At 34.4% G+C, this 19906-nt stretch overlaps 1 protein-coding gene and 1 long non-coding RNA gene across 7 annotated transcripts in view; one reads left to right on the forward strand and one right to left on the reverse strand.

Moving 5' to 3' along the window:
- The window catches only part of dpp6b (dipeptidyl-peptidase 6b), a 298152-nt gene that overhangs the window by 92374 nt on the left and 185872 nt on the right, over window positions 1–19906 (reverse strand). For all 6 annotated transcript variants that reach the window (XM_068224691.2, XM_073919875.1, NM_001115122.1 and 3 more), the window contains one exon: window positions 3350–3464. In XM_068224691.2, coding sequence (XP_068080792.1) covers window positions 3350–3464 — 115 coding nt within the window. The remainder of the gene's footprint in view (window positions 1–3349; window positions 3465–19906) is intronic.
- Window positions 9348–14996, forward strand: LOC141377820 (uncharacterized). The gene is made up of 3 exons (XR_012390809.1): window positions 9348–12208; window positions 13549–13657; window positions 13707–14996. It is a non-coding gene; the product is annotated as an uncharacterized lncRNA (long non-coding RNA).

Genomic DNA, 19906 nt, shown 5'->3' on the forward strand with positions numbered 1-19906 from the left:
GGAGGAAATTCACCGTTTAATAAATGAAACACCATTTTTGGGCATTAAAATAAAGGAATACAATATGCCTTATTCACTTTAACAATACCAGACTAAATAAATAAAATATGAAAACAAATAAGGCAGGCAGCAAGCTGGTGCAGTGGGTAGCACAATCGCCTCATAGCAAGAAGGTCATTGGTTCGAGCCACAGCTGGGTCAGTTGGCATTTCTGTGTGGAGTTTGCTTATTCTTCCAGTGTTTGTGTGGGTTCCTCCATGTGCTCAGATTTCCCCGGCAAGTTTAAAGACCTGTGGTATAGGTGAATTGGGTAAGCTAAGTTGTCCGAAGTGTATGTGTGTAAATAAGTTTATAAATAAATGATTCCCAGTTATGGGTTGCAGCAGGAAGGGCATCTGCTGTGTAAAATATATGCCGGATAAGTTGCCGGTTCATTCTGCTGTGGCGACCCCAGATTAATAAAGTGACTAAGCCAAAGGAAAATTAATGACCGAATAAAAATAAATAAATGATTCAAAATAATCTTGCATGCTATAATAGTATATAAATCATATGAGAGTAGATTTTGTGAACATTGTATATATTCTATAACATCCAATAAAGCATATGCAATATTTGGTTATTCTAATAATGAAACATAGCTCCAGACCAGGAGTCTCAAACTCGTAGCCTGCAGGCCAAACTATCAATAAACTTTCAAATTAGGTTAAACTATCATGCAGCCATCAGTTTGATATGTATGGCACTTTACAGTGTTGTGTGCGGAGATGAACGAACCCAAGAAAAGTAAGAAACTCAATGCAGCTTAATGTAATCGTCTGCAGTCACTTATCGACACCTGTTTATCGGCAAGGCAAACTTAGTTTATAGAGCACAATTTTACACAACTGTAGTTAATCCAAAGTGCTTTACAATAAAATAAAATATTTAATAAAAAAAACTTGTATTAAAAAATATTAAAAAAAGAAAATATATACAGTTGAATTCAGAATTATTAGCCCCCCTTTAAATTTGTTGTTCTTTTTTTAATATTTCCTAAATGATGTTTAACAGAGCAAGGACATGTTCACAGTATGTGTGATAATATTTTTTTCTTCTGCAGAAAGTATAATTTGTTTTATTTTGGCTAGAATAAAAGCAGTTTAAAAAATTTTTTAAACCATTTTAAGGTCAAAATTATTAGCCCCTTTAAGCTATTTTTTTCGACAGTCTACAGACCAAATCATTGATATACAATGACTTGTCTAATTACCATATCCTGCCCAGTTAATCTAAATAACCTAGTTAAGCATTTAAATGTCACTTTACACTAGAAGATTCTATAATATTAATAATATATTACCCGTTCTCCAGACAAATTTTATTTATTTCAGTATATAAATAATATTTCCCACTGAGCTAAATAGTTAATCTCATTGTATTTCTGAAAACTAAGCATATTTTTAAAAAACAAAAGACAGTCACTAGAAGTGTATTGTGTATATTTTTTGTAACAAAACTCACAGAAAATGATAGACTAAATAAGCTAATTTTATTTTTAAAAAATGTGTTACTATTTTAATTTGAAACCTCTTTAAGAGTTAAAACAGTGGCAGGGATTTCTCTGTCACACACAAATGAAGATCTGACATAATTGAATGCCAAATTTGAATTATAATTGGCAACATCATGACTATGGCGAGGATCTTGATATGTCCTGTTTTTGGTTTGCTTCATGTTGCATTTATATTTAGTCTGCTTATTCACAACTGCACCTTTGTTCATCCGGAAGAGACTTGATAACCATCTTTTCAGTGGTCTTGATTGGCCACCCTGATACCCATGCACCAAGGTTCAGATGTCAGTGTTCTCACCCTCAATTATACAAGGTTAAAAATGAGTTCACTCATTTCTTGAGGCAACTCCCAATTTAGGCTCTTCAACAATTGATCTGTGCTTGCATACATATGCTATCACTCATCTTTGAAAAAAAAAAAAAAACATAACTCTGGGGAATCATAGTAGCCCACTTTTCTCCTGATGAAGAACAATCATGTTATACATGCTATGCTAATTACCCTGAAAAAATCACCATAATTGAGCAACCAACGTTGAAGAATATTTTGGCTGTAGCAACTGCTTGGGTTCTTCATCACCTTGCTTTAGTACAAAAAAATAAGAAAAAATATAGCTGCAAGCAGCAATTATTAGGCTTCAAGCATTTAAGTAGCGTAAGGTTATTTATCAGCCTGCAAGTAGTTTAATTGACAATGAAATGTATGATTAGAGTTAAGGCTGTGCAATTAATCAAAAATCCGGTTTCGATTTTGGCTTCTAACGATTATTTAAAACCATATATCGAGATAAACGATTATTCCATCATATACCGCCCCTTTCCAGTACAAGTGTTGCTCTGCACAGCGCAGTTCCAAGTGAAAATGACTAAAAGCATGTACTGTAATGTAACTTTTGCAGCACAGGATGCTGCAATCATCATGCATTGATAATTCATTCATGTACGTTCGAATCATTCATGTTTTTTAAAAGCGCAAAAGAGCATATGGCCTTGTGTGTGTGCGGGCCGTGCTTAGCCTTGGACAGGCTCGGAGACGAGCAGGGCACACACATCTAACGGCAACTTAATGTGAGCGATTTAATGGTCAAATACATGCACATTTGTGTCACAGCACTGTTTAGTGATTATTCCCTTACCACCAAAATTAATAATGTATAGGCTAATGGATATCTTTGTGTACAACACGTTTCTCTATCCACGAAAGTGAAAGCGAAAGTAAACAATGAGGAGACATATTCTGTCTCACACTGCAGATGCTCTGTTTAACTGTTTTCCCTCTAGCAAAGCGTTGAGTTTTTCCACAAACAAAGTCCGCCATGTAAATAGCAAATGCACTGTGGCGTGGCACAGCTGGCTCTTAAAGGGACTGGGAGATGAGACTCTAATTGGTTTATTCTCGAAACACACCATATAAATCATTTGGAGAATAAGCTCAACCCTGTAAGACCATGCGCCATGGCGCAAAGTGGATTTTTTCGTCCTTAAAATTTGAAAAGTTGATTCTGACAGACCTTCTTTTGAGACCTTTGTTGCTATTATAGCGCCACCTATTGACCAATCTCCACAAAATTTTGCATGCTTGTTTACATTAATATGCGACATGCTCACTAAATTCTGTGATGTTTTAAATTGTCCTTATGAGTTTACAGGCATGTAGGTTCATGTAGACACACTACTTTTGTAAATAAGACTGTTACAGCTATCCAAAATGGAAAGTTAATTTTTTTTTTTTTTGACAGTAATTGATCTACTCAGTCCAGAGATTCTAACAACACTGGTTTTGTTGGGACTCACCGGGTGTTAGCAGGATGACAGAGGTGACGATCAGAGAGCAGATGACCAGGATGACCAGCAGGGCAATGGCTATCCCTTTCCAGTTTCTCTGTGGAGCACTACCCCCAACCAACTCCTGTCAAAAACACAAACACACACAATATGTAATGGCTGAAGCCTTTTGGTGTTGTCCAGTCAACTTAAACAAAAAAGTGTTTCGAATTGTCAGCAATTTCAATTGTTTTTAGAATTCTAACCTTATTTGAATGGTAAAAACATGGTGAGATTTGGGGCACTTGTACCAATCCCAGCCAAATAAAATAACCACACAACATCTTAAGACATTATTATTAAGTTAGATTTAGGTCATGAAGTCAGGTGACCAAAATTCATTGTCTAGCCAGCGTCTAAGGACAACGTTATTTTGATGTCCATTAACAACGTCACATTATGTTGATATTTGGTTGATTTTAGGTTGCGTTGGAAAGTGACAAAAGTCCAATGTCTAATAGATGTCATAGTGGTAGCGTCCACATAACGTCAAGGTGTAATATGAGTAGACGTTGATATTTGGTTGATTTTAGGTCGGTGGCGCCCCCATAAAAAATTTTTAGGGGTAGCCAGAAGAAGCCACACAAAATCTTGGGGTGACACACAAAAAAAATTAATTTAGTGTAATGTTATATTTTTGTTTCTGGTAAATGAAATAAGGTAGTTTTAATTATTTAATTAATTGCTCCTGCAATATTTCAATTTATTACTTGCAGTAATTCAGCAAGTACATGTGCAAACCAAATAAAAATAAAAATATAATTTAAAACACTTTTCCCATTTATAAATATCTTTTCAGTTACTTTTCACACAATATGCCATGTCTAAATATAATAAAGATTAATGAATGAATTAATAAAACAAATACAACTGTAAAACAAAATAATAACTGTATACACACACACAAACACACACACTCACTATACAGACAATAATATTATATTTTTCCCATATTCCTTTTTGAGCCATCATATTATTAATACAGCTTTTTCTATTGATGTATCTTACAGTAAATATTAAATTGCCATTGCTGTCTACTGATGGTTTGCGTGTGTGTGCTGTCAACGACGATTGGGGAGGGGCAGTGAATCAGCTATGTCAATGGCACCAGTCGGTCCACAATAATTTAGTGGCTGCTATTTATTTATTTAAATAATGTGAACTTACGTATGTACGTTTAAAAATATCAATAGCAAAATCATGTTAGCGTGGCTACATGGTTGGCATGAGTTTACACTGGGGTGGCCGTGGCTGGGGTGACCCAATTTTCATTTCCAAACAAAACCAACCAAATATCAACGTCTACTCATGTTATACCTTGACGTTGTGTGGAGATTATCACTATGACATCTATCAGACGTTGGACTTTTGTCACTTTCCAACACAACCTAAAATCAACAAAATATCACCATAATGTGACATTGTTAATGGACATCAAAATAACGTTGTCCTTAGACACTGGCTAGACATTGAATACATGGTCTTTTCATTTCCAAACAAAATCCAACATCCCCATGACCTTGGGGTACAACATCAACATGCAGTCATGTTGATGCCCTGTGCTTGCAAGGAAGAATATATGACAATTAAAAAATATACATTTTTAAGAATTAAGAATTATTAGCCCCCCTTTGAATTTTTATATATTTTTTCCCCCAAATGATGTTTAACAGATCAAAAAAATTTTCACAGTATGTCTGATAATATTTTTTCTTCTGGAGAAAGTCTTATTTGTTTTATTTTGGCTAGAATAAAAGCAGTTTTAATCATTTTTTTTAAAAATACATTTTAAGTTCAAAATTATTAGCCCCTTTAAGCTAACCATTGTTATACAATAACTTGCCTAATTACCCTAACTTGTCTAGTTAACCTAATTAACCTATTTAAGCCATCAAATTTCACTTTAAGCTGTATAGAAGTGTCTTGAAAAATATCTAGTAAAATATTATTTACTGTCATCATGGCAAAGATAAAATAAATCAGTTATTAGAAATGAGTAGTTAAAACTATTATGTTTAGAAATGTGTTGAAAAAATCTTCTCTTTTTTAAACAGAAATTGGGGAAAAATAAACAGTGGGGCTAATAATTCTAACTTCAACTGTATATATAAACTTTTAAACACAAAAGACTGCATCCGAGGCAAAATTTGTAAATTATTATTTAAGTTTAAATTTGGAAGTGACCTAAACTTTTATAATTGTACTTTTTTTTTTAAATTTTATTTCCTTTATAGTATTTCACTTTTTTTTCTGTTTTAGTTTAATAATTAAATGCAGTCTTGGTTAGCAAAAGCTTAAACATTTCGCCAACGTCAGACTTTTATCCAGTAATAATCCTGAACCGTTACACTTATCAGTGTATCATTGTCTATGATAAAATCCCTCATGCAACTGAAATTGTCATTGAGTGTTACGTTGAATGTAAGCCTTCTCCTCCCACTCTGTTCAGATCAAACACAATGAACATACACAATGAAATAGCCTTGAGTGGCCTATGAAAGAGTATTACATTATTTATCATAGTTAGCTGGTCTAAAGCATTGTTTTAGCATCAGGTTCCAAGGACAGCCTCGGAAATTGTGCCTTGTGAAATGTTCCCGTAAAGCTGAAGGTTGATTGTCTCTATTACCTTTGCAAAAGAGATGGATCAGTGAACAGCCTCCTGCTCTCTGAGATCTTACAATTCAATTACACAGACAAATTCAAAAGTACAACAGCTTAAATATCACCTTGAAAACATTGCTTTTTCTCATACAAAGACCGAACCCTAAGTATTAACGTGTCCCTTGCCACTTCTGCAACTGACATGAATGATGTCTCAGCTGCTCTATACTTTTTCAAGGTGATCAGACTTAGAATAGTCACCTGGCAGATGATAAAACAGGTTTAAAAAAAGCATAGATACTGCAGATGGGTAATTTTGAACTAACAATTACCAAGAAAATTGCTCAGCTGCTTGATTTAACATTATAAGCTCGCAAATTTGATTTAAAACCCATGTGATCTTATTTGTAAATGACAAAAACTAGTAATATCGCGTTGTAACATTCATATCAGCCTTAAAAAAATAAATAAAGGAAACCGTCCTAAATTAATCGTAGTATTTTAATCGTAGTATTTTATAGGATTCATTTAAACAGAATTAAAAATATATTCATTGAAATTAATAAAATATTTCAATAGAAGCAATTAACAGTTTGTTAGAACCATTTAATTAACATATTATATACACAGGGCTTGACACTAACACAGTTTAGACAAACACCCTCACTAGCCACTTTGGCTGGTTAAATGTTATTTTTAAACTGCTAGTGCTACCTCAACACTGAAGATTATAATTTGAGTTTAAGACCATTAGTCATTTGCGTGCAAATGTGATCTTAGTATCGAGAAGCAGCATGACCAATAAGTGATTATGCGAGGAAAAGAAAAGCAGGTGAATACTGAATAAGAGGATGATCAGGTCCATGGTAAAACACAACCGATACTCGCTCACTGACGCCTTGCATGAAGAAACCGTTCCAGGAAACGCAACTGGTGTGATCGTTTTTCTTTGAAATAATCTAGAAAAAGTCCTGCTACTTTCACTTAGTGTGCGATACTGATAAAGATAAAGTGAAAGCGGCAACCACTGCTGCTTACAAAAAATCTGGTCCTTATTTTTTCTAAGCAGCAGTGGTTGCTGCTTTCACTTTAACTTTGAACAGATTACTAATGATCCTAAATGTAACTGTGTGCACGCTGTCATCCTTTCAGTATCGCACACTAAATGTTTTTCTTTAGCTTTCTTTTGCTTACAGTTATTTTTGTTTGGTTTGCTGTGGCCTGAGAAAAAAAGGTAAATCTGTAGTGTTGAGCCCTAAAAAAATCATGTGAAATCAAACTAATTGCAATGAGACACTCAATTAATCAAGTCATTTTAGCATGCCAAAGTCAAATGTATGCATATGATGGAAAACTACTAGCCACAATGGCTGGTGATTAAAAAAGTATATAGCAAGCCCTGTATATAAATGTTTATTTTTTATATATATTCATAATCTTTGGAAAAAAATGTGATCTATTATTTAGGCAAAAACATGGCTAGATGCGAAGGTAATATTTCTTTTTTTATGCTTAACCAAAATAAAGCAAAAATCACAAAGAAAACTAAACTACTGAATATTTAAAAAGAAATGTAAAATATAAAGTAAAATTAACTCAAACTTTTCCTAAACTACAATATTATCTCAATTCTAAAAATAAATATTAAGCTTATTACATATAAAACTGGTAGTTTTGTAATTTTCAATAAAAAAGTGAGGTGAAGTGAGCTTTGTCAAGTATAGTTTTTAGTTCCATACTCCAAATTGGTCCTCTGCTTTTAACCTATCCAAGTGCACACACACACACACATATCGAGTGAGAGCACACAAACACAGACTATGAGCGTACACCTAGGGTAGTGGATAGCTATTATTTCCTGGGGAGCAATTAGGGGTTAGGGGGCTGAGGTATCAAAGGTGGAGAGAGTGCAGTTAATTCACTCCCCCGATCTTCAATTCCTGTATCCCCGGTATCAGGAATTGAACCTGCAATGATTGCAAGTCCAACTGCCTATCTATAAGGCCACAACTGCCCCTAAAAGACATATTTTTTTACATTAGAAGTATAGCAAACAAAATGTATAGATCACATTTAGTTATTTTTTTCCTAAAAATGACCTTGGTCTGTGAGTTAACCTAATGTGTGTGTGTGTGTGTGTGTGTGTGTGTGCGTGTGTGCGTGTGTGTGTGTGTGTGTGTGTAATGTCTTTATATAAGCACGTATGCTATTCAGTCTCAAAATGAAATGTTTATCTGAAACAAACAAACGACACAATGTCAAGGCAAATCATGCGAGTCATCTTTAATTTCAGAGTCCAATATTCTCAGCTGTAAAGCAACAGCTTCACATTGAATTCATCTGAGATAAGAATGCAGTCTGTGATAAATAAAATGAAAGAACCTGGACTTGCAGGAGAAATGCAGTATTGTGCCATTTAGTTTTGTACCAGAATCTCAACTAAATATGTTCAACCGTTGTTTAATTAATAAGCAATATTAAAGAATAGTATGGACGAGGCAGTGTACAATGTTTTTCTATCACTTATTGAATCCTTTTATTTCATGCTTTGACAATGAAAGCGATCCACAGGGAAATCAAACCGTAACTTGTATTACAATGATGCGCTATGGCATATTTAATTTCATACTCATTCATCCTCGCATCCCAGTCCACTCAAAAAATTAACTGTTTGTAACCTTTTGATTTTATTTACTTTGTTCATTCATTCATTCATTTTCTTTTTGGCTTAGTCCCTTTATTAATCCGGTGTCACCACAGCGGAATTAACCGCCAACTTATACAGCATGTTTTTACGCAGCGGATGCCCTTCCATGTGGAATCATCCACACACACACACTACGGACAATTTAGCCTACCCAGTTCACCTGTACCACATGTCTTTGGACTGTGAGGGAAACCGGAGCACCCGAAGGAAACCCACACAAACGCAGGGAGAACATGCAAACTCTACACAGAAATGTCAACTAAGCTGAGGCTCGAACCAGAGACCTTCTTGCTGTGACAGCACTACCTACTGCGCCACTGCGTCGCCTATTTAATTTGTTAGTTTTTTTCAAATGTATGTTGTCAGATTCTTTAGAATCAATCTAAATCTATTAAAACTGAATACTAATAAATTTAATCAGTTAAAAGCTATGAATATGGTATTATTATATCTTGCTGTAGAAAAGCCAGATCCAATTAAATTCTACAAGATTGGTTTACTTAATAATAGGGGGCACAAAATACTCCACACAATAGATGAATTAATAAGAAGAATTAAAGCACATTGAATCTTGTTCTCAATTGTTTCATTTATATTTAACTAACAAATATCAATCACATCATGTTTACTAGCTCAGTTGTGTTTGAAATATATATAAAATTGAAATATGTTATCCTGGTAGAAAATGCTGCATTGATGCTTAGCCATTAAAGGGATAAACATAACATCTTTGGGGTAATTAGTCTACTCTACATAAAAAAAAAAAACATCAGTGTCATTGTTTTATCTCACACTAATAATGCGTTCCTCTACATTTTTATAAAAGCTGCATAATTGCCCTAATTTAATAAAGGTGTACCCTGGTGAAAACAAAACTAAACAAGCGTTTTTACAGCCAGACTAACAGTCAATATAGGCCTTCTTTAAAGTGTTGTTAATTATATATAAAGTTAACACTTTAGTTTAGGTCACAAAATTCATTCTATTAACTAATGGCTTATTACCTGCCTATTATTAAGATATTAACTATTCATTAATAGTTTAGTTATAATGTATGATCTAATTTTACATCCCTAATCCTACTCTAAACCCAACTACAACCTTACTAAGTATTACTAAACAGTTAATTAGTAGTTTATAAGGCTAGTAGTTAATGATTTGTTAATCCCGTAAATTGTGACCTAAAATGAAGTGTTACCTAACAAACTCATTTTGTGCTAGGAATATTTTAATTGCAATTAAATTAGTAACTTATATCATTTGGTGTACTGTTATGTACGGTAACAACAAATTATCCTTAGTACTGTATACTTTAAGTATACGTGAAAGTTCATTAGGCATGAGATGACTGGTGTCGAGGTTTACCGCACTTTGAAAAAGTCAAAGTATTAAAACCACAAAAATGTTTTGTGATACTGTTTATAAGGTATACGTAGAGGTTTTTTTTAAAGGGTTGTTTTTTGTGTGTTGTAAGGACATCTGTGTTTTTGAAGCTAATGAAGATGGTAGAAGTCAAGGGTTTATTTTAACTATGTAACCTGATAAATTTATTGATCCAAAATATTATACTTTTTTCATTATATGTAATATATTGTGTTAAATAGGGGAAAAAGTTGTTGTTTTTTACGGAGACATTTTAAAATAAATTATTTTACAGCAGTAAACACAATACTGTGATACTGTGAAATCGTGATATTTTTATCCAAGGTTATCATACCGTCAGAAACTTATCCCGGGCCATGTCTAGTTCATTATATTTGTGATAAGAGACATATTGTAAAGTGTAATTTATTTGTGTTACAAGTACACTGCAAATAAACAATGGATAAAAAATATACTACTTTTGGGTAAAAAAAAAAATAAGCTGAATAATTTTACCTTATTCCAAATTTGCTCCTACAAACTGCAAACGTTGTCTTCAATAACAAACTACATCTAGTAAATACATTTGCTAAGTATAACTGCAGTATAAAGTTACTAGTTAAGTAATTATACAAGAACACTTTTATAGAATAAAATAATAACTAGTGGTTAAAGAGTCAAACTTATGATCTAAAGTAGGGCTGCACGTGTCACGTTTGGGTCTCAGCATGGCGAAGACAAGAATATATTTGTGCAGGTAATCATGGACAAAAATAGGAAAAATCAAGAAGAATCAAACAGGGCAATCGAAAATCATAATCATAACAATACATCGATCCAAAAGCACAAACAACAAACTTAGGCCCTATTTACACTAGTACGTTTTAGTTTTAAAACGGCGTTTTAGAATGAAAACGATCTGCGTCCACACTAGCATTTCACCCAGCATTTCTGAACAACTCTGCGTCTACATTAAAACAGTGAAAACGCACATCACAAGACCAGACACACATAAACACACACACACACACACACTCTGGCATACACTGCAGCATGCTTTAAGCCCATACTCATATAAGAGGTGTGTGCGTCAGACTGTTCATCAAGCTGGATCTAATCTTACAATATTTGTTAAACATGATATTTAATTCATCTTGTTGTGTATATCTAGCGACATATTCCCCAACTTTGGTCTTTTGAATCTATTACTTGTTTTCAGGTAACGTGTTCTGACTGAGCACAAAAATGATTTCGGTTAATAGGCTATATTAATTAATGTTACCGTGAACACTGATTCTGCACATCTGACTAATTGTTTGCCTTATTTTTATATAATCTATAAACTTATTGTCGTTATAATTGGCCATTATTGATTGTTTAAACTGATTCAATGAAATGAAAATTCAATGAAAGAGACTGTATTTTTTTTCGTATTTTCAATGAGAATGAAAAGAGGCAGTAATGTTACAGGCTCGTTTTGTTATAAATATGCACGAGGATTATGGTCTTATTATGCAGCAAACACAACGCCTTAACATTTTTGGTGTCTGTTATGTTGCTAATATCAAAAAGATAATTGACAGTTCCTTATATTATGTTTTTGTTTTATTGTTAAGATAGTGAAACAGCATAGCCAGGGTGATGTGAATGAGGTTATGAAGTACCTTGTTCCCTTTGAAGATTTACATTTGAAGATTTACAGATGAGTTCTCAGGAGTTCGTTTTCTATATCAAGTTTGTGAAGTCTGAACTTACAAGGAGAGGATGCAGGACTGAACTGTGTGTAGGCTAGGTCTACTTAATATTGAGGAAAAGCCCCAATCAGATAGACGAATGTCTGCAGCCATGTCTTCATTTTCAGATGCCTCCGTTTTCCCCCATCTACACTGAGAGAGCAGCAGCGCTTTAGAATGAAAACGGCCTCTCCAGCGTTTTCAAAAAGCTCAACCTTCGGGGCTTGAAAACTCTGGTGTAGTGTGGATGGATGGCGTAACCATAGCAAAACCTGTGCGTTTTAAAACTAAAACGTAATAGTGTAAACGGGGCCTTAGACCAAGGCAAAAAAACACAGTGACAAGAAATATACGTGATGGAAAACAACAAAGATTCACTGCCGACTGATGTGTATATAGGGTGTATATATAGTCCAGATTAGGGTTGTAATCGTCTAAAACAATACCACGGTTTGACGGTTTCGCGGTATACGGTATTAAATAGTAATTCTCATAGCAAAGACCCTGAAAAGAATAAGAACACATTTTCTGACTGAACAAAGGTTTTATTTCAACAAACTTTTGAAAGAACCATTTTAATAGAACTATAGAAGTCTTTTATAAAAATAAACTGAAAAATCTCCCATTTTAATAAATTTAATTAGAAGGAATAAACAAGCAGGGTCTTTTAGGATTAGACAAAAATAAACTTAAACTGTCCTTCCTTATAGGCAGGATAAATGGGAGACCAAAAGTGCAATACCAAGTTTATGGCTGTAAACATGTTTTTAAAGTGTTGTTTTTTTCAGTCTAGGTTGTGATGAAGAAATGTAAGCATGTTGAGATTTTCAGGACTTAATCTTGACCGCTGAGGTGAGAGAATGTGTCCACTTGTACAATGAACAAATAAAAAAATAATAAATAATGTGTCAAAGTCCAAATAAACATGGTGCAAATCCTCAGTAAAAAAATAGATATAAATATTTACTATACTATAAATAGTTACATAACGAAACTAGATTCAATATGGAACATTCTTAGGTTTTATGTGCCAGCATGGATATGGTTGTCTGTGGATATGGATTTGGATGTGGTTGTATGCAATGCAGACAAACAGCTGCACCTTCATTTGTGTCTTTTGAAAACAGCAAGAGCAGCAGTTCGTCTTTGCTGTGTCACCGTTTTGTCATTTTTCTGTGCTGCTGTGCATGCAAAAGTACTTAGTATGAGAATTATTTCATGCAAAACTTCTTTTTTTTTTTCGTTTTATTTAGCCGCGCATAAATGTATGCCTATCTCTCATTCCGTGTTGTTCAAAAAGCTCAGTGTTGTTCCACAAACAAAAGTGAAACCTATGCTTATTGGTTGTGATATAGCGAGTTTGAACCAATCTGGGCATGGAGGAGGGACAATGCATCAATGTATCATGTCTGGTTTGTCCGGAGACACAGTGACGAGCGTTTCTTTGTCAAATCAGCGTTGTCAAATTTTGATGACGTAACCGCACTGATTCCGGAGCCTCTGAAAGTCCTCGAATGTTATGTGATACAGCACTGGAAAGCTGAGATTCCCTTCTTTATGCCAATCTTTGAATTGTATGAATCGGATCAGCGGATCAAAAGTTATTAAACATTTAAGAGCAATACTTATTTTTAGCCGCGGGCGGCTGTCTCGGTCTTTAAGGGTTAAAAACGTTGATATGCAATTGTTCATGGTATGATAATCGTGCACGTTCAAATCGTGGTAAACCGTCATACCGGTATATTGTTACAACCCTAGTCCAGATAATCGATAATAACGAGAGTAAGCTGTGCATGTGTGATCAATGAAGAATAGTGACTGGTGTGTGTAACGGCATGCAGGGATTAGTAGTTCATGGATGAGTTTGTAGTTGTGAAACAGTATTCATGTCAATATTTATCGCAGCTGTTTTGATCACCAGCGATCACATCTTGGAAGATCCCTGGTGATCAAAACAGCTGCGATAAATATTGACATGAATACTGTTTCACAAGATAGTTTGAATAGCTCTATTTGATGGTTTTTGGTTGAGTCTAATAGTATTCAGGTGCAGAAATTGAAAAATCACAAAGCAAGTTTGTTTTTGTTTTGTCTAATTTCCATTCCAAATGAAAAACGATTGTTAGAGCAAGTAAAAAATAGTGTTTTGTTTTCACTGCCAGCAGAAATAATTCAAAATTTTGAGTTTTGCTTAAAACAAGCAACATTATCTGCCAATGAGGGAGGTGAAATAATCTTGTTTTCTCTCTGAAATGTACAAAAATTCTAAGAAAAACTTTTTTTTGCATAAATCATAATAAATTCAGAATAAATATATATTAAATACAATTCTGTAGCTCTTGCTCAAGTATAATTCAACATTTAATATATTTGCGAAGTGAATATTGCAGTTGCAAACATTGCGATTTCAATGCTGAAATGATATTTTGTCCAGCCCTAATCCAAAGGTTGCAGTTCATGTCCCAGCACCACCAAACTGTAAAACCCAATAGTCAACTTTATCAAAAGAAATGTGTAATTACCTTATTACTTATTACTAAATTTACTGAAAGTTAATTCTACTCATTTGAAAAGAGTTTTGAACTCAGTGTTGAAGGTAATGAGTTAATTAAATAACTCATTACATCAACTTAAATGGAGTAAGTTCAAGATACTCGTATAGATTAGTTTTTTACTCAAATGGTTTGTTGCAATCATTTTCCTCAAACGGTTTGAGATGCCTTAACTAATTAGTTACTAATTATTTACCACAAGCCTTACAAAAGTATATTACTTGAATACTCATGAGTTCACTTGCAATGTGAAAAATGTTGCATCTAACTTAGTAGATATCTAATATATGTTCAACATGAAGTATACTTAAAATACAATTACTAAAGTATATTTAATAAAGTGATCATATAGTATACCTCTTGACATCAAAATATTGTTTAAAACATACCTGACAAGATTTTTGATTAATAAACAAGAGTTTCTTCAGTGCATCGCGATGCAGACGCGAACAATTCGGTATCGGTTCAGTAATAATCATAACCGGTTATTACTGACGTCATTTACCTCATATGCGCTCTGTCGTGAGGGAGGCGATCGCGAGTATTTACAACGCTTTAACTACTTAAAACTCATAAACTGTGCACAATTTCACTGTGTGTGTTTGCTGGATCAGTCTTTCACTGACATATACAACAATAGCCCCTATTTCACTGAGATCGAGAGAATGAAAGTAGCCTACTCCATTTCTCTCTTTCTCTCTCTCTCTCGCTCTCGCTTTAGCTCTGTCTCTGTCTCTCTCTCTTTCTCACACACACACACACACACACCCAGTGGCCCATTTGACCTGCTGGGGTGGCTTTTCTTCTCCTCTCGGCTGTTTTACAGCATTACGTTTGGATACAGAATGAGTGGGTGTGACCAATCAAAGAGGTGTAAGAGAACTAGACAAGGATCAGAAATTGAGCTGGATGTTTATATTTGTTTATATTATTTGCTTAATGCTCGTTTTGTTTAAAGTTACAGTTTGTATATCTGACTGTTTGTATTAAACGACAAAATTGTATTACAAATAATATATAAATATAAATATATTCATACATTTTAATACAAGAACTGCTGCTGTGAAGAAAATATAAAACTGTGTATGGAAAGCATCGTCAATGCACCGTGATGCACCGAAATATCGAATTGAACCGAATCGATGGCATGATAATCGTAACCGAACCGAACCGTGAGACTAGTGTAGGTTCACAACTCTAATATATATATATATATATATATATATATATATATATATATATATATATATATATATATATATATATATATATATATATATATATATATAGCATTAAAAAGGCAAAGCAAGACTATGTTCTGTTTAAAATAACACCAACAAATCATCTATTAGCTTGTGGAATTGTGTGTAAACTGAAGATCTGTATGTAATACTATCTTGTAGCAGAGCTTTGTTAAAAACACAATCAAATGCATAACAGATTCTTCACTAACAAGTTTCCACTTAGTGCACATGCAAGCAACAATAAATCATCAAGGGCTTTCAAACGTTTTTAGAATAATCCCTTTTGTAATAGCGTGTTTGTCTATTTGACAAAGACTGAAATCTGTGTCATCCCATGAGTGAGAGTGTAATTTTGCAACAAAGCTCAGAAGCAAAACAGATGAAAACATTCTCATCTTGTATAAGAGGGATTTAGTTCTTATAGGCTCAATGAAGACTGTATTAAGAAGATTTCCACCGGGATCCGTGTGAAAGAAGTTTCTGAAATTCTTCAAATTAAAATCAAGATTGTATCCTTGTCCTTCTGAACTTCTGACCTTTCGATTGAACGAAAAGCCTCACCTTATGTGAGATTACAGGACCTCAAACAGCCTGAGATGAAGCTTGTTCCCTGTGGGTTTTGTTTTCATGAAACACATTATCTGTTCAAAAAAATCTCAAGGCTGGTTTTCTCGTACATGGCACAAAAATCTGAGGTTTAGTTGTAAGGATAAACATCACAAACCTCATTCTTGATTTTGATGTTGCCCGGTAAGAAGGTTCAGAACAACAAGGACAGAAAGCTGTCATGAAGAATGAAATGTATCCTTCCTGATCTCTTGTTTCCACAGGAACCCGTGAAAGTGATGACAATGGGCAGAGGACAGAGAGAGAGAGTGATCACCGCACTGACAGAGTTTATCACTCAAAGAGACCAGAACCATGACTGGCAGCAGTGATTTTATCTGTCTGATGTGTCACTGAAATAAAATGTCACCAACCAGCAAGACTGATGGATCTTTTAAGCCTCGAATGATGGGTTTCCTAGATGTTTTTGTAGGGTTAAAGCCATCAGAAAGAAATTACTCAAGAACGTTGCTGAGTTCATTCTAATCAAAGGTTGTTTGTAAAACAGAGATTCTACCTTTTCAAAGTGGTCATGTCTATGTGCTTTATTTGTTTCAAAGAGTCATACTTTTTTATTTATTTATTTAATTAGCTATTGTAATGAGCCCTTTCAAATACTGTAGCTGGCCACCCTAAACAATTTAATTGTTGTTTGTTTTACTTTTTTTACTTTCAAAAGTAATGTTTTATTACTAAATTTAAATTATACTAAGTGATTTAAGGCGACACAGTGGCTCAGGTTAGCACTGTCGCCTCACAGCAAGAAGATCACTAGTTCGAGTCCTGGCTGGGTCAGTTGGCATTTCTGTGTCAAGTTTGCATGTTCGCCCAGTGTTAGTGTAGGTTTCTTCTGGATGCTTCGGTTTTCTCCACAGTCAAAATACATGTGGTATAGGTTAATTGAATAAACTAAACTGGCCATAGTGTGTGTGTGAATGAATGTGAATGAATGTTTCCCAATACTGGTATAGAGATAGATTTTATGTACCATGTAATAAAACAACAACTCTAGAATCTGAAGTCAAAGGCCCAGCATAGACTTTGACTCATTCGTGCAATTTTTTTCCTGAACATTCCTTCCCCTTTGTTATAGATAAATACTTAGGTGTGACTGGTAACAAGGTTTTGTTCAATATTTTTCATAACTTTTGATTAAATCCTAACAGATGAGTAAATCTTTAAGTCAAAAACAAAATAACCATTTATTGCTCTCAGGGTATAAAAAGAGATGGACAAAATGTCTCAGAGTCTGGGTCTCAAGTCTGTATCCAAACCAGCCCATAGTGAAGAGCTTTGTATAATTTGGACTTATACCTGTACTCCTAGATATATATTTAAATAATTGATGTTGTGCATTCATTCTTTCTGAATATATATATATATATATATATATATATATATATATATATATATATATATATATATATATATATATATATATATATATATATATTTCTGAATAATAATAATATTTCTTTTTTTTTGGCAATTGTTTGATTTTGTAATTGGCATGATACACATTTTGAATAATTCTGGAGTCTTCCTAGATTATGCCGAGTCTGCACTAATGCTATATGGTGACATGATTTTATAGATTTTTAAGACGCATTTGACTACAAAGCAGTGTGGCATGGCAGCATGAAGGCCTTTTAATAATTTAATCACTTATATTAGCAAGTTTTATGGATATGACTAAATTAACTGCTCTTTTAGTATGAGTGAGCAGGAGGCAACTGAACTAATTGGGTATTAGTTAACCCTGCATCCTCTGACTAACTTCAGAATGTCGAGAGTGTCTGTGAGAAGAAACACAATACCGGAGTGTGGAACTCTAAGCAACGTTTGGTCCCTAATAAACGCACAATTTAGAATATCGAACCCAAGAAAAGATCAAAATTTAAATTATATCAATTAATATATCAATTGTATAAATAATTATATAATAACTAATGTATCAACCGTATAAATAATTATACAACTAATAATGTGATCAGCTTTAAACATAAAATTAAGGGAATGAAATTGAATGAAGGGCGAAGCAGTGGCGCAGTAGGTAGTGCTGTCGCCTCACAGCAAGAAGGTCGCTGGGTCCCTGGTTCAAGCCTCGGCTCATTTGGCGTTTCTGTGTGGAGTTTCATGTTCTCCCCGCATTCGCATGGGTTTCCTCAGGGTGCACCGGTTTCCCCCACAGTCCAAAGACAGGTAAATTGGGTAGGCTAAATTGTCCGTAGTGTATGATTGTGTATGTGAATGTGTGTGTGGATGTTTCCCAGAGATGGTTTGTGGCTGGAAGGGCATCCACTGCATAAAAACTTGCTGGATAAGTTGGCGGTCCATTCCGCTGTGGCAACCCCAGATTAATAAAGGGACTAAGCTTACAAGAAACTGAATGAATGAATGAAGAAATAAAATAATTATTTTACTAAGTAAAATATGTTAACAAGCATATACATTTATGAAGAGTTCATATGCAAAGTGTGATTCTAAGATTTGATTTTTCTCATCTTCCTGTTTATGCTTAGATATTTCATTTTAAATGCAATAAAAAGCACATATTTAATGGCTTAAAATTACATATACTAAATCTACACAGGAGATGAAGAGGAAGGAAATTTCAGATGGCTCTTAGAAACTTTTGCATCTGAACTCTTCAATAACTATTAGTTAACTAAGAGTACAATAAGAATGATTGCAGTAAAATACTTACAAGTAGTTTAGTGAAAATATATGTCAAAGTGTATTGTGATATAGTGGTTATAGAGAGTAATTCAAAGGTTGTAGGTTGAAGTTTAGCTGAAGTGTGCTTCAAACAGGTTAGTGGGCTTGACAAGCCACTGGTAGAAACAATCTTCTCAGTATGCACCAAACACTTTACTTAACCTAAATATTCATTCATTTATTTTCTTTTTGGCTTAGTCCCTTTATTAATCCAGGGTCGTCAAAGTGGAATGAGCCGCCAACTTATCCAGCATATGTTTTATGCAGCGGATGCCCTTACAGCTGCAACCCATCTCTGGGAAACATCCATACATACTCTTACACTACAGACAATTTAGCCAACTCAATTCACCTATACCGCATGTCTTTGGACTGTGGGGGAAACCAGAGCACCCAGAGGAAACCCACATGAACGTCGGGAGAACATGCAAACTCCACACAGAAACGCCAACTGACCCAGCCGATGTTCTTGCTGTGAGGCGACAGCACTACCTACTGCTTCATCGAGTCGCCCAACCTCAATATTAAAAGGACTAAATAAAAAATGTTTTTACCATGAATGTACCACAGATCCTGTTGCACTTGTTTCCTTTAACCTTAAAATAGCTCTTTTGCACAATATCTTGCACAATATTATTCTGTCTTACTGTCTTAGATTATGCCTATGGTTTATGACAGGGGTTTCCAAACTTGGTCCTGTAGAGTCGGTGTCCTGGAGATTTCACACTTGCAAGGATGTTTCTAGAAAGCATAGTAAGAGCTTGTTAAGGTAGCCCAGGTGTGTCTGATTGGGGTTGGAACTAAACTTCGCAGGACACCGGCCCTCCATGACTGAGTTTGGACACCCCTGGTTTATGTGCTAATTTATTGTATATGTGTAGTAAAGTATAGTTATTACCACTCGGATATATTAGTTATGAATAGGTTTAAAATAGCTCTTACGCCCGATGTTGTGTTCATATTTTATTTTGATGTAAACAATTATTTTGTAATGTAAATAT

Source organism: Danio rerio, chromosome 2 (assembly GCF_049306965.1).
Source record: "Danio rerio strain Tuebingen ecotype United States chromosome 2, GRCz12tu, whole genome shotgun sequence".
In the NCBI taxonomy this organism is placed as follows: Eukaryota; Metazoa; Chordata; class Actinopteri; order Cypriniformes; family Danionidae; genus Danio; species Danio rerio.